Here is a 23,511-nt window from a genome sequence, read left to right as displayed (position 1 = left end):
ATAAAAGGATCTAACAGAGACACAATAGTGCAGGAATTTTTCACACTTGGCTGCATAACAGGGGCGCGTAGTGGATTTGCGTACCTCTGCAGAATAAGCATGCAATCCCCTGGAAGACTGAGGTAGCCAAACTCTATGAACTCAGGTGAAAGATGACAAGGTTCAGCTGCCTGTGAATTCAGTGTCAACCACTGCACCACATTCTCTCACTATAAATGTGTAAGAGATGATGTCTGGCTGCATAGCAAACATGTCACATGCCAGGTCACACACGTGACCACTCCAGGAGTGCCTCTCGAGGCAAAGGGCACATGTAGAAGGGCAATGGGAAGGTCTAGTGTTGGCTCCTATGGTAGGACTGCAACAGCCTCTTGCTTGGCATGCCCTGTCTATACCTTGTTCTTCAAGTGGCCATTACCACTGATGCCTCGCTGGCTGGGTGGAGTGCTCACCTCCACAGAATAACAGTACAAGAAACCTGAACCCTGTGGTATCAGGGGCCCTACTAGCTACCTGGAATTGCCAACCATCTGCCTAGCCAACAGAGCCAAACGCCTTCAGGGCAAGCCAGTTTTCATACCGACGGACAACATGAGAGTTGTGTATTACATCCAACCATTCACCTGTTTTCTATTCACACAAAAGCACAAAATGGCATGGGCATTCCACAGTGGGTGAACTGACGGGCTATTTGCCCACACCTTTTCTCCTCCACTACTTATCCCATGTGTAGTAAGGAAGATGCGGCAGATGTTGTTGGCCCTCACACTAGTAGTGCCAACCTGGGCAAGCAGCCCTGGTACTTGCTGTTCCAGGAGACGTCAGTCGAGCTCCACAAGAAGCTCCTGCTGAGGATCCACCTTCACGCTCAGAATCAGGGCCAGCTTGGACACTGAATCACGTTGGTGTAATATGTGAGGTCATAAGTGGTGCATTACGGGGGCCCAAATTATAGTTAGCTCAGGTAACTAGAACTGCTGAATTTCACTGGTTTTGTAACTATGATGTCCATGTAACCTTTGTTTTTTTCAGTGAATTTGAAAGGTTTTTTAAATTATATTTCCTAACTATAACGTCCCTGTAACCTTTGTTTTTTCATGTGAACTTCTAGGGTTTTTTAAATTGTATTTCCTTACTGTAACATACTTGTAACTTTTGTTTTTTTTCAGTGGATTTCTAGGGATTTTTTAATTTTGTTTCAGAAATGTAATCTGTAACCTTTGAGAGTGAGTGTGTGAGAGGGTGCATGAGGGTGTGAGTAGGTCTGTGAGTGTGTGTATGAGTGTTTTTATGGGTCTGTGAATGATTGAGGCAGTCTGAGTGGGTCTGTGAGTGGGTGCAGGAGGGTCTGAGTGTGTCTTTGAGTAGGTTTGTGCCGGTCTGGGTGGGTCTGTGACTGGGTGCATCAGTGTCTGAGTGGGTCTGTGAATGGGTGCGTGAGGGTCTGAGTGGGTCTGTGAGTGGCTGTGTGAGAATCTAAGTGGGTCTGTGAGTGGGTGCCTGAGGGTCTTTGTGGGTGCATAAGGGTCTGAGTTGGTCTGTGAGTTGGTGCATGAGTGAGTGTGGGTCTCTGACTGGGTGTGTGAATGATTAAGTGGGTCTGCGAGTGGGTGCATCAGTGTCTGACAGGGTCTGTGAGTGGGTGCATGGGGGTCTGAGTGGGTGCATGAGTGTCTGAGTTGGTCTGAGAGTTGGTGCATGAGTGAGTGTGGGTCTCTGACTGGGTGCGTGAATGATTAGGTGGGTCTGCGAGTGGGTGCATCAGTGTCTGATAGGGTCTGTGAGTGGGTGCATGGTGGTCTGAGTGGGTGCATGGGGGACTGAGTGGGTGCATGAGGGTCTGAGTTGGTCTGAGAGTTGGTGCATGAGTGAGTGTGGGTCTCTGACTGGGTGCGTGAATGATTAGGTGGGACTGCGAGTGGGTGCATCAGTGTCTGATAGGGTCTGTGAGTGGGTGCATGGGGGTCTGAGTGGGTGCATGGGGGACTGAGTGGGTGCATGAGGGTCTGAGTTGGTCTGTGAGTTGGTGCATGAGTGAGTGTGGGTCTCTGACTGGGTGCGTGAATGATTAGGTGGGTCTGCGAGTGGGTGCAACAGTGTCTGACAGGGTCTGTGAGTGAACGTTTTTTAAAAAAGTTTTCTAGACGTTATTCGCGGTCATTGCGACGTTACATGGGGGCCGCGCTGAGCTTTGCAACGTATTTGCAAATGTAAGGCAGTATGAAAAAAAAATTCTTTAAGAACACAATTTCCCCTTTAAAGACCCCTATAACACAGCCCTGGGGTCAGGGTACCTCCACGCTGACCCCTTTTATCCTAGTTACCACTTTATTATTCAGCCCCGGAGACCGTGTTCCGTTACCCAAAATGGCGACTGCAACTTTCTGGTCAGGTTACGGACAGCCAATCACAGCATTCCTGTTGGCATGTGCATTCGCAAATACACTGCACAAACATTGCAATGGATCCACGCCCAAGATATACAAATGTACTTCCCCTTTACTATTTCAAAAAATACTGAACAGATTTAAACAAAATGATAAAAAGTGTTTTCGGCGTATCGAAGCCTACTTTTCTGCAAAATTTGGTTTAATTTGTGCTGAAGTCGTGCTCAAAACTCCTATGAGAATTAACATGGGGATCCCCCCCTTATTCTCAGCCCCCTCTTGACGGATCACGCCGACATTTCCCATGCGCAAGAAGAATCACTGGCACACTTTTTGGAAAAATGACATCAATATTTGTGACAACGATACAGGCAAGTCAAAAAATGTTTTCTCTATGGAAACATGGTCTTAACTATAACTACCTACTGGCGACCTTCAGTAAGTAATATATATAATTTGATTGATTTCCTGTGGGAGTTTGTTGTGGTACCTGAGTTGCCAAGGCCATGCTTGACTTACTCCAGGGCAGAGGGGGCTGGAGTACTGTTGTGTCACCTTTAGGTCAGTAGTAGCTTTACACGTTCAGTCAGTGAGTAGAATGGGATGATCCTTTTACGGACAGGTGTTTATGGCAGGCTATCCCTCCATAAATCACTCCCGACCTTCCCTAAACCCCTCCCATTTAATAGCAGCTTTTCCCCATTGTCCAGCCCTACGCCTCGCCCCTCTCTCATTTACTACTAACACTGCAGTTTGTGAAGACGCTCCTTGGAGTGGAGAATCTGCTCTTTATATACTTTAAACATGTGCCTTGTACTGGGCTTTAGTTCTGCAAACCTTTACCAAGTGTGCTAGTCCAACTGAGGTAAACAAAGATGAGAACAGCCACAATTCAATGATTTCACATGAGAAAAGGTTCTAGCTACTTATTGTATATGAAGAGAACTGGCCACCACCATTGTGGACTGTAGACTGCATAGAGTATCTGCGCACCATTCAACTGTATTGCAAGGCGTGGAGGCTAACATTATGCAGTACTTTCTCTACAACCCTCTTGGCGAGTCAATACAGCAAAAGAAGCTTCTCACATTAATTCTACGAACAGTCTAGAACAAGAACAAAAAGCTGACGCTCGCACCTTTATGCTCGGGTACGTTGCACCCTTGAAGCTGAGGCTGATGGGCAAGTGGTGCTATAAGTGACTGGGTGTGTTTAGTGTATTTTGGTGAAGTTGTGGTTATTGACAATGAGCTTTCAGCACGTGTCTGACTTGCACCTATTTACCATCATCCACGTTTATAAATGTTTCTTAAATCTTACTTTGGAGAATATTTATTTGCAATTATTTTTGATTACCCAACTCAACTTCAGTAATTTTCCATCAATATCAGTGTTCAGTGGGTCTAGTTACTATATAGCGAGCCACTGGCGCAGATAAGAGTTAATGGGGTTTGTTCCAGTCCGTTTGCACTGCATCAGGGCACCAGGCCGGGGTGCCCGTTCTTGCCGATGCTGTTGTCCATGGCACTGATACCCTTGATGTTCTGGGTACGGGACAATCCACTGGTGAGTGGGCGGGATGAGAGGATAGAATCTGAAGAAGTCCTCTTATATCGGACTACTTCCGAGGTCACAATCTCCAGGCTACTTAACATTTTTCATCTTTAAGGGACCTACTCAGGTTTCAACTGGGGGAAATCCCTCCTCTTCCCACATGTCCGTGCACAGCGAGTCAGAGCCACCCAGAGGGGCTAGTGTTGGAGGATGTGGGCTTTAAGTACCTAGGTCTCTGTGACTAGGGCCGCCTGATCTTTTCATTTCTGTAAACCCGTTCTCCATGCTGAAATGATTTAGAGTGGATGTGCAGCACTGGTGGTCGCTCCCATTATTGCTCCATGGTAGAGCGCCAACGTATAAAATGATGATTGTGCCAAAACTCCTCTACGTCCTACAAAATACACAGTATCGGTTCTGTCTGAGTACTTTGGGATGGTCAACCAAGCAGTTCAACAACTTTTATGAGTGGGGGTCAGACAGGACTGCACATACCAAACTTATGAGGGGGTCGTATGATGGTGGCATTGGCCCTCCCTGGTGTGGAGAAATACTGTTGGGTTTCCTAATTGATAATTATCAACGAGTTGGCCTTTGCCCTGAGCGGCAAAGGCCTACTCATTGATAAGTATCAATTGGGAAACGCCCTTGATCAGGGCTGACTGTAGGGCATTGGGTCCTTGGGGCTATCCAAGTGCGTTGTATTGCAGAAGAAGTAACTGGTGTCTTCCGCCTTTGACAAGGGTTTTGACTGCGGTGTGGTGAGCGGCTAAAAGAATCCTCGGTTGGCAAGGTAGGCCCACGATGATGACACTGCTCTGGGCCAGCCACCTGCTGACTGAGGTGGGGAGGCTGAAGGGGTTTTCTAGGTGGGACTTGATCGGAATCTCCACGATGGGCAATACGTAGGTGAGGGAGAGTCTAGCCTCCTGGGAGACTTTGTGGGAAAAGTAAGAAATGGCACTTGGGACCATTTTTCACTATCATCACCTGCACCATGTCCATGTCTTTACAGTGCATTTGGAACGGGGCACAGCACTAGAAGACATCTCAGGGCATAATAATACTCTCTTTGTGCCACATTTGAGTCATTTATTTTTTAACGCAAATTTTGAGCAAATTTAACTCCATATTTATATTTTGACGCTAGACCCGTCTAGCGTCAAAATATTGGAGTTTGCACCATTTTTGGGATGCTGGAACCCACCTTGCATCAATGAGATCCAAAAAATGATGCTATACCCATAGGTCCATATTTATCCCCTGTGCTAAAATTACGCATGAGTAGGAGGCAGACCCAAATAATGGTGTTATTAATATTGCCACTTGCCCATGTGTGACATTTATTATAATACGTCACACATGGGATGTGTGAGATTGTGCTCCCTTAATCTTTCCTTTATCCAGGGTAATTACTTTCTATCAGCTCCACCAATGACAACTGCAAATGCAAAGTGAGAATGTGCAAAGCATAAACTCCAATCCAGAAGCATTACAGCAGCATTCCACTCTCGCTCAGCCAATCACAAAGCTCAGCATCTCAGAGCCCCATAATTCCATTATAACTCAATATATTGATTATGGATGCAACATTCAAGAAGCCAGACTTAAAACAACAGGATATAACATTAACAGGTTTGGCTGACAATCTCTTACATGTTGGTCTGTCCGCTGCCTCTCTCCAGATTTAGGTCCATGGCCCGGGGCGAGAGGGGTTCACCAGCCACTTTCAGGTGCTGCTCTGTTCTGTATGGCGATGAGAACAGCCTAGATGATTCCGTTTCGATGGCTGCACATTGGAGGCAATGATATTCATCAGTGTACAGTGGTGTAAAATCATTTTCATAATAGCAATTGTAATTAAAATAACCCAAACATCATTAGGAGAATAACAGCAAATTACTGCCAGCAATAATGTCCGTGATCAAGTGCTGGGGTTCGCTGCACAATACAGTGGACTCTAACCAGGATGTCCAGAGGTCACTTGTGACCCCAGCCTAGAGACAGGTTAACATTAGTATACCACAAATATTATCTAAAACATTGTAGCTGGAACAAACACTTTATGGCCATTGTCCATGATACGGTGTGTGTAGGTGGTTCTCTTGTAATCTCAGTGCGGTCAATGAAAACCCAATGCTGATCCCAGGGGTAGTCCCCTGGCAGCTCTTACAAAGACAGGCCCTTAGTGTGCTTTCTTTGCCTGTTCCCCAGGCTCAGGTTCCAGAATAGTGTAAACCTTTGGTGCTCCTGCTGGAGTCTGACAGTTTCTGGTTCTAGGGATGGCGGCAGTGATCCAGGGATGAGACGGTGTGCTCATTGGGTGAAGATGCTGACTGCACAGAAGGCAGATAAAATACAACATCGGGTTATATTAAGTAATCAAAACAATCTGCAATGTCTTGAGGAGCTCAGGTGGGGAGACGAGGAAGAGACATGAGCATGTCTCCATTAATATTTGTATTCATAGGCAGGTCAAGGGGGAGCATGTATGGGAAAGAAAGACCATGTTGAGCGAGAACAAGCTTGTAATTGTTGGAGATATTGAGACCGGATTGAAGTTCCTGGGCATGAGAAGTAAAACATGACTGTAGTCACCCAGGAGTGTGAACGCTGACACAAGACTGAAGGTGCCACATAGAAGGACGTGATCACAAATGAGGGTGTCGGCTGATGAAGATATGTCAAACCAAGGGGTGGAAAGGTCAGGGCTGTTAGTGGGGGTGTTGTGGATGGTTTGCTTTACTACGACCACAGCTCTTCTAACTTTTTCTAAAGAAACTTGGGAAGTGATTGAACATGGTATTGGTACTGTCAAGGGGACAGCTTGTAATCCATGACTGGAAGATTACAATGAAGGCCCAGAGTGGACAACATGAGTGGAAATGATTATTGATTATAATATCAGCACAACACAGCTGAGTCTGTTACTCTATTTGCATATTGAGCGACCCGTGTGACAGGTTTCCTCATGACTATGTGTGCCCCACTGATGTGGTGTGCAGCACAGAGAGAAGTTAGAAATGTAAGTGATGCTTGCCAAAAGGTGAAGATTCAAAAGTTTTGTAAGAAATGTTGGTGACACTGAAGACAGCAGGCATGGACTGGGTGAGGTAGATGGGTTTAGTGCAATGAATCATGTTTGCCAGGGCTGGGCGAGGGTGGGTGCCTGATAGTCAGCAAGGGCTTTGGTGGGTCCTGATAACTTTCTGAACCTCCTTTATGTGCTGTGTATCCTAGTACCACACCTCATTCATGTTAATCACAGAAGGTTTTCTTTCCTTGCGGTACAGAGGTCTGGGTCAATCAATCTCATCCTTAAAATGCTCAAAGCAAGGAGGGAGGGGGCAAAGTAGCATTTAGAGGGGAAAGAGTGATTTTCTGGTGTGCATTCCAGAACATCTGTTTAATGTGGGGAGCTGGTCTCAGTCGGTTAATCAATCACGGTATTTGTACAGATGGGGATCAATTCATGGAGAAACTGCGCCCAATTTGGCAACTTGGTGCCTTACGGCGACTGCAGAAGTGCTAATGCATGTGAACTCCTATTGGTGATCACAGGGCCGGATGTGCACAACTGTGCGTGGAAGATGGTAAACCATGTAGGGAGTTTAACCAACCACTGCTACCCCGACAAGAAGATATCCATTTTGGAAAACACCTGCAAACATCACCTTGCAGCTGTCAAGAGGTAAAGTGGGCCAGGAATAGTTGCGCATTGTCACTTTTGCTGAACTCCAAGACTGCCTTATATGGAAGTACGCAAGTATGCAAATCTTAAATCCTACTTACCCTAACGGAGGCAGACGAATGGTGCCTGTCACCTTCTAAAGTAAAGTTTACTGATCGGTTAAGATGTGGAGTGAGCGCGTATGTATCCTCTGAGATGTGTGTACAGACCCCAGCTAGATCAGCTCTTAAAACTGAAAACGAGGTCTTCCACTGCCACCTAGACTATCGCTGATTCTTGAGTATGGGTCAAAATGATAGGAATGAGAAAAAGAATGTTTAGCAACTAATTTTTATGGAGGAATCAGGAAATCTCCATAAACTCTAACCACACAGTGAAGGGTCAGTCTGTAGAGCATCTTTTCACACAATGCTGCGCATCTTCTCCAGGTACCATTCCATGAAACGCGGTTCCTGCTTCGGTACTTACACGCAGAGGAGACGCAGTACTCCGAGATGCTGCTCCTGCTTCCGCTCCGTGATGGTGGGCGGGAGACCTGCTGAAACTGAAGCCTGCTGTCTCTGATAGGGCCTGGTGCTTGGCGTGATCTCACTGAGCTCTCTGGCCTAAGGAGGAAAAGAAAGCCCTCAAGGTCAATGCAAGGGACATGAAGAAACATCATTCCTTTTACTGAGACGAGCGTTTCATTCAAATAGTAATCTTTACTCATTAGTTCACATATATTGACTTTACACCGTAGGAACGATTACTACAAGCATCATTGTAGACTCAAGGCCATAATACCCCCAGAAGCACTCTAACTATACTGCTTTTAAGGGATCAAGACTTCCACTGGGTCATAAAACTGCTAACAAGTGAAAACAGGTCCGGCACCAAAGGCATTCACCCAATGGTTTAAGGGAAATGGTTTGAGATAGCACCAACAAAACCGGATGCAATGAGTCCATGCAAAGGTTCCAGATCAGCCCAAGCACCCACCAGCTTCCTTTAGTCGCTGGAAGGGTTGAAAATAACTCCAAACCCACCTGACATCATCAGTACATGGATGGGTTGGATGGAAGCCTAAACAAGCACCGGATGATATGAATATCAGACTTTAGCACACATGCATTTACAAGGCATGCTTTTAGCCTCCAGGCATTACAAAGTGTTTTGATACCACTCAGGGCTTTACCATGCATGGCTCAAAAAAGCCATGCATTTGTTGTGCTTGATATTTATATCTATATTCACTGAAAATACCGATCACTCACAGCAAACTCCGGACTCCCCTCGTGCCTGGGAAATTACAGACCCATCCTTTTTTTGCCCAATGTATCCAAACTCATGGAGAAACACGTCAGTCAACATCTCTCCACCTTTCTAGAATCCAGATAGCTCCTCCACTACACACAAACCGGTTTCAGACCACATCACAGCATCAAGGCTGCTCTGTTAGCCGTAACAAAGAACGTAGGCATTTCCTAGATCAGGGGGCCTAGCGGCAATCATGCTCCAGGATCTAAGCACAGCTTTTTATATGGTGAACAACACAACACTCATCAACACACTTGCTGAGGTAGAATAGGTGTCAATGCTCTAAAATGGATCATATCTTTCCTCGAAGTCAGAACCATCCAGGTTTTGAACCAAACATGTCTTTCGGGCAATTTATCCCTGAAATGCAGAGTACCACAGGGCTCCACATTAAGCACTGTTTTTTTAAACCTCTACATGCACCTCCTAGCAGAGTCAGTCCCATCGTTTGGCCTGACCATAATATTGTATGTGGACGATATACAATTAGTTGTAATCCATCTTTCAGAACAAGGCTCAAACTGGAAACACCTTGTCCCCCTGACTTAAGGAGGTCGCCAACTGGATGGCCAACTGTTCCATCAAACTAAACGGAGACAAGACGGAGCTCATGTTGTTAGGGAACATCACCAAGAAGTAGTTACTGCCCTGGCCGGAATGCCTTGGGGCCACACCGAACCTGAAAAACAAAATAAAACAACTGGGTATCTGGGTAGAGGATATGCTCACAATGGAAGCACTGGCCAATATACTAGCAGTGAAGTGTTTTGGAATTCTCTGACTTCTAAGGAAAGCATTAGATCTCCTGCCTCCTTTGTCACTAAGGCTCATCGTTCAAGCCTTGATTATCTCCCGGCCGCACTACGGGAACTCCCAATATCTTGGATCTCCAAACTACGTTAAGAAAAGATTACAGACCACCCAAAACACAGCCTCTTGTCTCCTTTTCAAAATCCCAAAGCACCTGTCCCCAAGGAGGGCGTGGGCCAACCTTCATTGGTTATCTATAGAGCAACGGGTGCGGTTTGAATCCCTGTGCATCACGCACAGGGCTCGCATTGAACCCTGTAACCCTGGAAGATCTCCAAGATCTGCCTCCTTCTTTCACGCAACAACGGCCAGAATTAGCAGCTCCAGATGGGACGGTCCTTCCTTCAAAAACCTAGCGTGCAGACTATGGAACTTTCTGCCACTCAAACTGCGTCAGATGGAATCCGAATTCGCCATCAGGAAGGCTTTCAAGACATGGCTATTTCTTAAATAACCGTTTCACTCTCGGCTCCTAGTTGGGTTGGTCTCAATGATCTGCTGGCTTGGATCAGCGCTGGGAAGCCTTCGGGTAGCCATGTGTTTTACAAATCAACTAGACTAGATCAGAATACCAAACGGTAAGCGATTGTTACAGTTCGGTAAAAATGTCTGTTACCCCATATCATTTTAAACAAACAAAATCAGTGAAACTCACCAGTTATAGTTAAATGAAGCAACTATAACCCATGCCCTAAAGTAATTATAACTCGCTCCCTTTCCTTGAACAATGTTATCAATAATGTCATTTCAGATTTCTTTAGGGGGTGCTATCAATGCAGCCACCGAACACGTAATGAGAGATGGAATATGTGAGGGTACCCATGGTAAGGGTGCGTGTTAGAATTACTTTAGAGCATGTGCCAACGTTTTTATCCATTACTTTTTGTCCAGACCGCCAATTTACTGAAGTAATATCCTGTTACGTCCGTAATTCCTTTCTGAGTGCCCGGTTATATAGAGTTGTCCAAAAACACGCAGGTTACAATGATTTTTTCATTACACACCAACTAAACTTCAATTTACATGGTAAAATCGAACAAATGAAAAACTGGTATGAAGGAAACGTATGTGTAGGAAAGTGCCCCTTTTGGCATGTGGCCAGAAACAAAGCCTACACTGGGTGGAGGTGCTTCACACCTCCCGCCTGCAGAAACTGTAAGACCTGGCGGTGAGCCTAAAAGGCTCTGGCCTCTTGTTACAGTGCTCCAGGGCACTCCAGCTAGTGGAGATGTCCGCCCCCTGGACAAAGCCCCGCTTTCTGGCTGGAAAGTTAAGAAAAACAAGGAGGAGTGACCACTTCAGCTGGGACCACCCCTAAGGTGTCCAAACCTGAAGTGACCCCCCTCCTTGCAAAATCCTCCACCTTAGTTTGGATGAAGGGGACCAATAGGGTTAGTTATGTGTCCCCCTCCCCAAAGGGAGTGGACACCGGAAGGGTGTAGTCACCCTCAGAGACAGTAGCCATTGGCTACTGCCCTCTGACCACTGTAACACCCCATAATCCAGGATTTAAAGGCTCCCCTGAACCTAGCTCGTCAGATTCCTGGCGACCTCAATAAGAAAGAAGAAGGACTGCTAAGCTGACCCCTAGCAGAGAAGACTGAAGACACCAACTGATTTGGACCCAGCCCTACAGGCCTGTCTCCAGCTGCTGAAGCCCTTCAAAACAAAGGTGGCACATCCTGCAGGACCAGCGACCTCTTAAAAGCTTCAAGAGGACTGCCTACACCCCAGAGGTCCAAGTTCTCCTGTGGACAGCAGCCCTGTCCAGACAGAAACTCCAGCAAAGGACTCCACAACCGCCCCGGATCAGCTAGTCTTGCCCACTCTGCACCCGGTGCCCATGGCCCATGTCCAGGTGGCCCAACTGACTAGAGCTGGTCCCCAGGCGATTCTGACCTAGTGTTCATCCTGGGTTGACTCCTCCTGTCCAAAAGGACGACGCCTGCAGCCTAAATCCGGAGGCCCCCCCTTGACCGCGGGAGCATCGGACGAAGATTCCCAATGCCTAAAGGTACCCTGCACCGCAGCTCCCTAGCTTTGGGGAATCCAACCACCAGTCTGGCAACATACAGCAGACGGCCCTCCTCCTTGTCCAGCCTGTGGTTTTCCAGAACCGACCCCCTGGACCCAGCCTGCAGCATCTTTGTGATCCCCGGGGTCCCCCTATTGAAAAGCATTGGGAGCCCGATGCTGTGTTTGCACTCTGTGCTGCTGAAGGTGTGTATTTGGTGCTGACCTGTGGCCCCTCTGGTGCTCACCTCAATGCCCCAGGTCTTTCCTCCGAAGACTAGGGTACTCACCTGCAAGCAGGCCTGATTCAGAGTGCCCCCAGTCTCCATAGGAGCCCATTTGAAATCTACATCAACTTTGACCTCTGCACCCGGCCGGCCCGGTGTTGCTGGTGGTGAGAGTTTGGGGTTAACTTGAACCCCAACCTGTGGACATCCTAACTCCCAGAGACTGGAACTCTAAGTCTTGTACTTATTTCAAAACTGTACTAAATTTCCCTCCCCCAGAAATGTTTCTGACAATTTCACTGTGTCAACTTAGCAAAAATCTTTTTTTTTATTTCCTTGAAATCCATTAAATTTGCCAAATTGAAACAATTCAGTATTGATACTTACTTGCAAATGTACTTACCTGCAAACTGAATCTTGTGGTTCTAGAAATAAAGTAACAAACTATATTTTTGAAATATAATATAATTATAATATATTATAATATAATATAATTCAACAGACTTTAGACTTGTGGCTAGTGCAAGAGGGAGTTACATGTAATTGTTCAGGGACAATATGCAAATTGGAGATGTAGCAAAAACAGGGAAGGACAAGGGTGTCTACTGACTCTGGGGAGCGCTATACTCCTTTTGAAAAACAGCTTTTGTCCTGTTCTTGGGCTCTAGTGGATACTGAGCAAATAACACTAGGTCATAATGTAATCCTGAGACCTGAAATACCAGTCATACAGTGGGTGATGGGTTCACCTAAATCTTACCATATAGGGCATGCACAAGAGGCTAGTATCATATGCTGGAAATGGTGCATACAAGACAGGGCTCGAGTAGGACCAGCAGGCACTGCAGGCCTACATGAATAGGTGTCACAAGCCCATGTACAGGATGAGGAGAGGGTGCAGGAGGTACCACAGGTAAAAGAGTCACCAGGGAAATGGAGTATGCCATTTGAATCCTTGTCCCCTGAGGATAGGATGCATGTTTGGTTCACTAATGGTTATTCAAATATGTGGGTACCAAAAGACATTGGAAAGCAGTGTCATACAATCCAGTTACTAAAAAGTTGTTGACCACCACAGGAGAAGGAAAAAGTAGCCAATATGCAGAATTGTACGCTGTGTATCAGGCTCTAAAGCAAGAGCTGCTTGGGACTGGTCGTATTTACACTGATTCTTGGTCCACTGTCAATGAGTTAGCTTCGAGTTAGATTTGGCTTCCCGCATGGCATGCACATAACTGGTTCATTCACTCAAAGGAGGTGTGGGCAAAGAGTGGTAGCAGGAAATGTGGGAAATGTTAGAACAGAGTAGAATCACAGTGTACTGTGTAGATGCTCATTGTACCATTGACTCACTAGAACTCTTGTTCATTTCTCTTGCAGACAACAAAGCCAAAATTTCAGAGGCAGAAGTGGCAACCCAGAATTCTGACTTGGTGGGGATGGCTAAATGGGCGCACCAGAAATGTGGACACCTGGGATAAAAAGCCACTTACAGGTGGGCAGACATTGGAGGGATGCACATCCCCCTAGATTTGATAAAAACTGTGATTTTGCAATGTCCTATTTGTCAGCACACACAACAGAGATCTGTCCCACAAACAGTCAAAGGTCAATTGGGGAGAGGAACGTTACAAGGACAGACAGAAATCAAAGCTATTCTGTTAAATAGTGGAGAAGCTGATTTATTCATGCAGATTAGAAACAGAATTGCCCAACCTGTCATAAATTCAGTATATGGGGGATTGGTGGGGAAGAGGACTGACCCAGCCCTTCTGACAGTGCAAGGAAAGGGAAGTTTTAGTTCAACTGACAAAAACCCTGATGCTAAGGTGTGAATGGAGTCCCCAAATGGCCCTCCAGAACCTGTAGAAATTATAGCAAAGGGTCCCAGTAATGTCCTGCCGATTATAAAACAAGGGAGCACATTTCAGATGACAAATGTTATTTGCAAGAAAAATCATACTTGTTTCTTTTACAGATCATACTACGACTTGCCACGGACCATGAGTGTGCTGTGTGGTCTCCCTTTGGGCGTTTGCGTGTGGCCTCGGGTGAAGGACAGCACCCCCAACTTGAACCTGATTGATCATCCGTTGTGCAACGTTCCTGCTGCTTTTAAAGTGCAAAACCTATGGATCCATTTAGCGCTAGTTGTGCTTCACAGATCAAAGTTCTGCATGGGAACAATGCAGAGTACCATGGATGTTCTGTCAACCTGTTTGGTTGCATTTCCACTGGAACTAGTACATGGCTTGTTATCACCTGATGACTGCTGCCAGTCTCATTAAGCATGTTTAAGTTGCCCGTTGGCTGACTATTCCCATATGAGAGCCTCACTTTTACTTATATTCCAGCACACATTACAGGTGCACCGTGTACCTTTACATGATTAGAACTCAGGATGTTTCCATCTAATTCTATACCAGCTTGCTATCCTAGAGACTATTCAATCAGTTATTATTGCAATCAGAATATATAAGCTTCAGTCTTTTTCTGGTTTAACTGTTTATAAGATCAATAAGTGAATCCACTTCTATTGCTTTATAGTGATTGCTTTTATCATTTCATTATGTTGCTGTGCACAATGGATACCCGATTTGCTTGTATTTCTTTTTTTTTTTAAAAGAAAAAAATAAAGAGAGAAGATATAGTTTCTTACCTGTAACTCCAATTCTCACGTAGGGGTATTTCCATGATAGTCATAAGCTGTGAATATTCCCCGCCTGTCTGCGGGGAATATTCACATCTTATGACTATACATGGAAATCCCCTACGAGAGAAGTTGATTTTCAATCTGCAGTTTACACGAGTCATTAGTCAAAAGGGCATAATGTAGTGAAATGTGTGTTTTGACCACGGACTTTGTGTTGCACCACTTTGCAACTTGCTTAGCTGTCCAGTGTTCACCAGTCACAGACTCTATTTTGTATTCAGTTTAGCCATAGCTTCATTCTGCCTTTTGACTTTATCGTAGCATTAGACACTGCCATGTTAAAGGCTGCCAGGGATTTTCCATGCTTCGTGCTTTTTCTGACCAAGGGCTTTGGTTGATAAGAATGTACTCAGACTGCAGGGATCGGTCTTGCTTTGACTTGACAACATGGGATTGTGGCCAAATCCCAACGTGTTATTTTTTCAAAGCATACCTAAACTAGCCAGCATGTTTGAATACTTCTTGTGCAACTTGAGGATTCAGACGTCGGACGCCTGATATAGATTTCCCGTGAGGTTAGAGATCTCTCTTTTTCTCTCGTAGTCGAACGGGGTCATTGGCTTGCTGGCAGGAGAAAGATGAAGCACCTGACAGGCCCTACGGTGATGCATTTATTAATTCATTATTTGCTTTGCATTATAATAGATACATATATTTGCTGTGTATAATGCAGTGGAGAATCATTTGTGTATGTTTTCATTGTTGTGACCGTTTTTAAACGTGTGCTTTCAACATGCTAATCTCCTTTTAGGAACCTTGCCTAGTGAAATAATAAATGTCTTCTTTGGACTAAGAAGTGCATTCCAGAAATTTTTTGTCAGTGCACAAGTATTTCAGCTCGGTCATTAGTGAAAAGCAAAACATGCGCAGGACTTGTTTACTCGACAAAGAAGATTCATCAAAACAAAATGTGGGATGGTTGGGGCTAATCAGCTGGAGGCAATTCCTTTCAGAAGACTGTGAAAGTAATGCTCAAAACTGGAAGGCAACAATTTCCTAAACTGTGGGTCACGGCTGACTGGGGGGTCACAAGCTGATTCCTTTTGGGTTGTGAAAGTCCAAGCAATAAATAAAGATGCCTTTAAATTCTATCTTGTCTCATTTCTTGTGCTTCACAGACTGAAGTCAAATGCTAAGTCTCCTGCTAATTGCTGTTTATTAAAAAAATTTAACGTGGGCATTGGTGTTTATAAACTCCTCTCACTTTAAGTCAGAAAAAGAAAACTAAAGTGAATTTTGTGACAATCTTGCTGGGATACAGAAAGTTTGAAAGGAAAGGCTGTAGGATGTCATTTTTTGTAATACAAAAAATGTAAATACCGGTAAAAGAACTGTTTACCTTCAGCAGTTAGGAAAGGAAAATGAAGCACATTTTTTGTAATACTGGAGTGTGATGGAATTTAAGATTTTAATATGTTCAAAACAAACCAAGGCACTTTACTTGGTGGTGCACTAATGATAGTTATTCATTGAAACCCAACTTACACATATTACCATTTGTGGGCAATATAGTTTTATCAGTAGAGTTGTATTTCTGTGCAAATCTAGTGGCCATTTAAAAGGAAAAAGTGCTTTCTGTAAACGACAGTGTGCTGCCACGCAAAGCTTTAGTACGTTTTAAAAAATCACCAGCCTCGTTTCCATTAAAGATAGATGGGTCACAAAACGCTGTTGTTCTAAAAAGTTTGAGAAGCACTGAATCCGAAGGAGAATGATGACTGAAAAACCCATTTCAGTGTGTCTACCCCAAGGAGTACCTGCTTTAGCATTATCCATGGGTCCGTCACTCATTAGCAAACAAAACATATGGTGTAGAACTGGGGCTGTGTGTGGTCCACAAGGCCTGTATCATGTTGAGCGGCCAAAAGCCTTCATGTTTTAGAAAGCAAACTCCCTATACTTTTTTCCAGGGTTTGTGTCCTCAGTGAACAAGATTCATACATCTTTTAACCTTTTACAGACATTACATGCACTACACACTTTGGGGAAAAGGACCCTAGTTATGAGGGGCGCATAATGGATTTTACAGGCTAGAGACTAGAAATGTCTTCTACCTTCAGAAGTCCAGATAAAAAGAATTAGCTGTCAAGGAAGTGCAATGCCCCCTTAGCTGTGTAGGAGAGGTGGATAGCCCCACTAGACTATAGATGGTGCCGCACCATGCCTGTGCCAGTAGCAAGTTGCTTGGCCAATCAAAGAGGAATTGCTTCCCCGTTAACTCAAAGCTTGCCAAAGCCAATGATGTAAAATACAAAGCAAGCACAGAAAAAGGTCTACCACAGGGTGGCACAGCTTTTTCAAGTTAAGCAAGGACTTGTGTTCCTCAACTATCAAACAATGTGCTGAAGTGTTAGCAGGAATGCATAATTGACTTACTGATGATTAGTGTTAGCTGCAGTACTCCCCTCCCCCATAAGAATTTAGGCCTCCATTCTGACCGCTGGGTAGTGTGTAGTTTGGCAGGCAACAGATTCTGGCTGAAGTGGGAACTATGGGAGATGTGGGAATGCCTCACTTCCAAAACACACCAATCCTCTGACTTCTCACCAGGTAAAAGATACTGAAATTTGAGGGTGTAAAATGGATGAAAAAATGGGTATTACTGCTGAAAAATGGGTTCCATGAGAGATTTCAAAGGTAATTCCCACTTTCTGAGTGCATTCTTGGGGTGTAACTCAGAATATGTCATATTCCTGCATCCACGGACTACCGATGTTCATGGTACTGGTGCCTTCTTTAGCCGGGGCAGAAATACCACTTTGGTACCGCTGGCACCCTTGTAATTAGGGCCTTCATGTTTATTCTAATTCTAGTACTTGTGTTACGATTACCAAATTTAAACGTCTACTTTTTTTTAGTAAAATAACATCCTCATCCAATTGAAAGGCTTACGGAGGGTATGCAGCTCGGTGATAACTAGGGGTGACCGGTCTCTGAAGAGGTTCATCGATACTCTGATGGACTCCAGGGAACATCTTTTTCTTCGCCTTCTGCGAGTGAGTCATAATCTGTAATGAGTAAGCAAAGAAAAGAACAATCAGTGAATGGACTGCTGAGAGCAAGGAGATCAACAACCATTACTTCATGTGTGATTGCAGGAAGAAAACAAGTTACTTACCTGTAACTACAGTTATCCAGTATTGGTATCTTTCATAAATTCACATGCTTGAATCATCCCCGTCGTCGAAGTGGGAGTCCCACGGTACATAAAATAGCAATAAATAATAAATAAATTTTTTTTTGCCATAGGCTATAATGGAGTCAGAGCTTGCTCATATAGCCTATCCATGTCCTTTTGTGAAAGGACCCAAACCTGCCTGCTGTCCAATCAGGCACCAGCACCCTCTAGAACCTTCTCCAGAGAAGCTCCCTTCCTCAGATTTTCCAGCACGGGAGTGAAAAATTAAAAACCTGAGAGGAATGCGAGCATCAAAGGGGAGGAGGGTGGGTCGCATGTGAATTTATGAAAGATACCAATACTGGATAACTGTAGTTACAGGTAAGTAACTTGTTTTCTTATCCAGTATTGGATCTTTCATAAATTCACATGCTTGGATCTGAATAGACAGCAGTATGGTTGATAAACATTGTATCCAGTGTGGGTGGAGGGTGCGAGCATGAAGACCCTCTATCAAATTATAGTTAATAATAATCATAATAATAATAATAACAACATTTATAGAAAACTCATACATTTCTGAGCATGAGTTACGAAGGAATACAGATACTCTAAGTACGTGCATATATACATATATATATATATAAATATATATATATAAATATAAAGTTAATCTATCTGTATACACATTAATAAGTACATACATACGTACACTTTAGATATTTCACCAGGAAACACAATAGAAACATGGTTATCTGCATCTTAAACCATATGACTATAACTAATGAAAGGTCTCACCTTAATGAAAGAGATGGCGTAGCACAGCTTGTCCTACTAGAGAGTCTGTTCTTTGCGATGACTCCAAACAATAGTGCTGCGTAAAGGAGTGTGTGGTCTTCCATGTCGCAGCCTGGCAAATTTTTTCAAGGGCAATACCTTGAAACAAAGCAGCCGATGTGGAGACTGCTCTTGTAGAGTGGGCTCTCGGGCGCCTAGCCAAGGGTTTTCCTGCCTTGGTGTGACAAAATTGGATTGTGGAAGAAATCCATCGGGCTATAGTGGCCTTGGTTACTCCTGTTCCCTGACGTCCCAGAGAATAAGATACTAGGAGTTGGTCAGATTTCCTGATGTTCTTGGTACTTTGCAGGTAAAATTTTTGGCATCGTTTAATGTCCAAAGAATGGAGAGTCCTCTCTGCTATCGTAGTAGGGTTTGGAAAAAAGGTTCGTAGAATAACTGGTTCATTGAGGTGGAATGAAGATGGAACTTTGGGAATATATCTGGGATTGGTTCGGAGCATAACGAAATCCTCAGAAAAAACTAAAAAGGGTTCTTTAGTAGTGAACGCTTGTATATCACTGACTCTTCTGGTAGAGGTGAGAGCGAGCAAGGTTGACACTTTCCAGGTGATGTACTTGAGTTCAGTTCTATGGATGGGTTCAAAAGGGGCTTTCATGAGCTGGGAGAGAACAATATTAAGGTGCCACTCTGGCGGAGGTTAGCGAACTGGAGGAAAGGTGCGGAACAGCCCTTTCATAAACTGTTTGATGACTCTGGTTGAACCAATAGACGGCATGTTAGCCGATCGTCTGTAAGAGGCTATAGCTGCTAGGTGAATCCTGACTGATGCATAGGAAAGACCAGCCTTGGAAAGGGAGAGCAGGTAAGGAAGAATTTGCTCAGGATTGATTTGAAATGGGTGAAAATTGTTCTGAGAACACCAAACACAGAACCTCTTCCATTTTAATTTGTATGTCTTATTCGTGCTCTCCGCTCGCGCTTTAGATAATATGAGCCTACATTCTTGGTCGATGTTCATATCTTGGAACTCTCTGAACTTAGGAGCCAAGCATGCAAGTGCAGTGAAGGTGGGTCGGGATGTAAGATGAGACCCTGATTCTTCGATAGAAGATTGTGGTTGCAAGGGAGATGGACTGGATTGGCTATTGACCGGAGGAGGAGCTCCGTGTACCAGTACTGCCTCGGCCACTTGGGGGCTATGAGAATGATCTTGCAGCCTTCGGTCTTCATTTTCCTGAGGAGTCTGGGAATCAGTGGAATGGGGGGAAAAGCGTATGCAAAGATCCCGGACCATCTTATCAAAAGAGCATTTCCCCACGACCCCGGGAGTGGGTATCGACTGGCGTAAAACTGGCATTTGGCGTTCAGGTTGGTGGCGAACAGGTCTAGGATCGGCCGACCCCATCGTTGAAAGATGCTCTCGAGTATGGTTTGGTTGAGTTCCCACTCGTGACAGTTGTCGTCTGTCCTGCTGAGAGAGTCCGCTAGAGCATTGTTGACCCCTGCCAGGTGCACTGCCCTGAGGCGGACGTTGTTCCGTGTGAGCCAGTTCCAGAGAGACTGAGCTTCCCTTGAGAGGGAGAGGGATCTTGTTCCTCCCTGCTTGTTGATGTAGAACATGCTTGTTGTGTTGTCTGTTCTGACTAACACGGATGATCCTGCGATGCGTGGCAGAAAAGCTTTGAGCGTAAGATGAATCGCCTTCAGTTCTAACAGATTTATGTGCATCTCTTTTTGGAGCTTGGACCATCTGCCTTGAATGCGCATGTCCTGTAAGTGGCCTCCCCATCCTTCCAGGGAGGCGTCCGTGGTGATAACGAAATCTGCTATTGGTGCCATAAAGGTTAGACCGTGGGAGAGGTGGTTGATGTGGGACCACCATTCTAACGTCTGCCGAATCCTTGGTGTGATGGTTATTAAATCGTCGAAGGATCCTTGTGACTGGGTCCATTGGAGTTGTAGTTCTTCTTGTAGAGGTCTCATCTTGAGTCTTGCCAGCGGTACTAGGACTATGGCTGAGGAAATCATGCCCAGAAGCGACTTGAATAGTCGTACTGAAACGAACTTTCTTGCGGAATTGAGTCGGCTTCTGCTGCCTTGCTAGGGTAAGATATGCCTTGTTTTGGATAGTGTCCAATTCTGCTCCCAGGAAAACTCTCCTGCGTGCGGGGAACACGACTGACTTTTGTAGGTTCACTGTTAGACCCAAACTGTTGAATAGTCTTAGGCAGGCATCTGTGGCTTTTGAGGCTAGTAGAGATGACGGAGCTTTTATGAGCCAGTCGTCCAGGTAAGGGAACACTTGGAAACCCTTGCTTCTGAGGGAGGCTGCGACTGGGGCAAGGCATTTCGTGAAGATTCTTGGAGCTGATCTGAGGCCAAATGGCAGGACTCTGAATTGATAATGGGCACCGGCTACTGTAAAACGGAGATATTTGCGATGTTTTTGGTGTAATGGAACGTGGAAGTAGGCGTCCTGGAGATCTAAGGTTGTCATAAAATCTCCAGGATTCAAGAGGTGCAAGATATCTGACAATGTGATCATCCTGAAGGATTGTTTCCGAAGGAACTCGTTGAGCTTCCTGAGGTCTAATATAGGACGCCACTCTCCCGACTTCTTCCTTATGAGGAAAAACGGGAGTAGAATCCGAGACCTCGTTGCTGCAGAGGAACTGCCTCTATAGCCCCTTTGGCCAGAAGGCTGAGGACTTCCGCTTGAAGCAGACGAAGGTGGAGAGAGCTGCTTGATGTTGGTGGGTGAGGTGGTGGCTTTTCTGTGAACTCCAGGGTATGACCTCTTGTCACTATATCTAGCACCCACTTGTCCGATGTTATCTTCTTCCACTCTTGGATGAAGTTGGAAATGTTTGCTCCTATTTGTTGATGTTGCGGGCATTGAGGGAGCATAGCTGGTGCCTGTGGAAGATCATTGCTTTCTGGGTTGATCTCTGGATTGTGACCCCTGTCTTCGTTTCCCTCCCTGTCTGGTATAGGAGGCAGTCGATGATTGCCTGTACTGCTGATGGTATGAAGGCCTGTACTGCGATTGCTGGTACTGTCTATGAAAGGAACCTCAAAATGAGGTGAAACCTCTCCCTCTAGCCCCTCGAAAGGGCTGCTTCCTGTACTGCAGGGTACCCAGGGACTTGGCCGTGTCTGTGTCCGTCTTAATGGTTTGAAGTGCGTCATCCACATGTTTGCCAAACAAAGATTCCCCATCGTAAGGCATGTCTAGAATCCGGGACTGCACTTCTGTTCTGAAGGATGTGGCCTTGAGCCAACCTTGTCGTCGTAAGACAGCGGCGCCCGCTAGTTGGCGGAAACCAGTAGAGGCTATGTCCAGAGCGCAGTCAATAATCTCTTCCGACGCACGCTCACCTTCCTGTAGGATCTTTCGTGCCTCTTCTTGCTTATTTTCTGGGATGAGGTCCAGGAAAGGTTGCATGTCGGACCACATCTGACAATCATATCGGCCTAAAATTGCTAATGAATACGCTGCCCTGACAGTGATTGCAGACATTGAGGAGAATCTTTTGCCTATATTATCCAGTCTGCGACCTTCCTTGTCTGGAGGAGTGGAGATAGGCGTTGATGGATTTTTGGAGCGCCTTTGAGCAGCCTGTGAGATGACCGAATCAGGCTTTGGATGGCCAGTAAGGCATGCTGGAGAATCTTGGGTCGCCTTATATTTTTTATTCAGTTTTTGTGGAACTGGAGGAACAGTAGCCGGATTCCGCATAATCTTTGTGCCCTCGCTCCAAATGTAATCAATAATCGGAATGGACTGTACCGACTTCCGTGATTGTTCTTTGAAATCATGCAGGAAACATTCCGATTGGGAGACAGATGTTGGTAGGTGGAAACGTACTGCGGCTCTGTCCATAAGATTATGGAAACCACCTATGTCCTCGGGCGGAGAACCAGAGGGGCGAGGAGGTGGTGGAGAAGGAGTGGGGGCCAAGTAATCATCCCATTCCTCTGTAGGATGTTGTGGAGTAGAAATTTCTCCTTCTTCTTGTTCTTCTTCCCCTGAAGTGGAACCTTCATCTCTGGGGGGTGCAGCTAACACCGAGTGTGATGTTGATCTTGGAGTAGCTGGAGGAGGAGGAGCATTACCTGGCGTCACAGTAGAGACCGGCGCCGGTGGTTGACCTTCCGCTGGAAACCTTCTCCTATAATCCTGAAGCATGGATTGTAAATCCTGGATTAAGGAGGAAGGCATTTCTACGGTGTCTCTGTGTTGAGGCTCCCGTGTTTCATAGTATTGGTCCTGATGAGAGTTGTATGGTTGATACTGTTCATACTCATTCTCTTCATCATCATCTTGATATTTGACATGGAGCTGCGAAGGGCTATGTGCATCTCCCAAAGGACCTTCGTCCGATTCCTCCCAGTCAAGAAGATGACTGGGTAGTAAAGCCGACACCTTGTTTGGAGATGTGTCGGTAGGATAAACGTCCTGTGCAGGTAGACTTCTGATGCTGACCATGGCTCGGAGAGCTGGAGACCTGGAAGAGTTAGGAATGGCCTCAACGTGTCCACTAGGCATCACTGCTGTCGATGGCGTGAAAGTTGATGCAGCCGTGGATGGTGCAAATGTTTCCGTCGACGGTGGTCTTGTCGACGGTGGAGTCGCCGACGATGGTTTCGCCGACGATGGTGTCGCCGACGGTAGTGTCGTCGACGTAGTGTCGTCGACAGTAGCTTCTTTGACCCCGTCGATGGCGATAGCACCGATGAGAATGACGTGGGTGAGGTTATAGTCGACGGGGCAGTCGTCGACGGTGCCGATGGAGTCTGGAGAGAAGGGATCGGACCCCTTACCGTCGATGTTAAGGTCGTCGACGCTGACGACGGTCTCATCGACGATGAAGAGGAGACGGTAGATGTAGGTACCGTCG

General features: G+C 45.5%; 1 protein-coding gene across 1 annotated transcript in view; it reads right to left on the bottom strand.

Moving 5' to 3' along the window:
• Nucleotides 1–23,511, bottom strand: part of ARMC9 (armadillo repeat containing 9) — a 415,690-nt gene that overhangs the window by 58,693 nt on the left and 333,486 nt on the right. Inside the window, exons 21-23 of the mRNA XM_069212859.1 lie at nt 17,584–17,699; nt 8,101–8,237; nt 5,598–5,730 (exon numbers count right to left, since the gene is read on the bottom strand). Coding sequence (XP_069068960.1) covers nt 5,598–5,730; nt 8,101–8,237; nt 17,584–17,699 — 386 coding nt within the window. The remainder of the gene's footprint in view (nt 1–5,597; nt 5,731–8,100; nt 8,238–17,583; nt 17,700–23,511) is intronic.

Source organism: Pleurodeles waltl, chromosome 11, assembly GCF_031143425.1.
Source record: "Pleurodeles waltl isolate 20211129_DDA chromosome 11, aPleWal1.hap1.20221129, whole genome shotgun sequence".
NCBI lineage: Eukaryota > Metazoa > Chordata > Amphibia > Caudata > Salamandridae > Pleurodeles > Pleurodeles waltl.
Note: the sequence above shows the minus strand (reverse complement) of the source record. Positions and strands in the feature narration are given on the sequence as shown.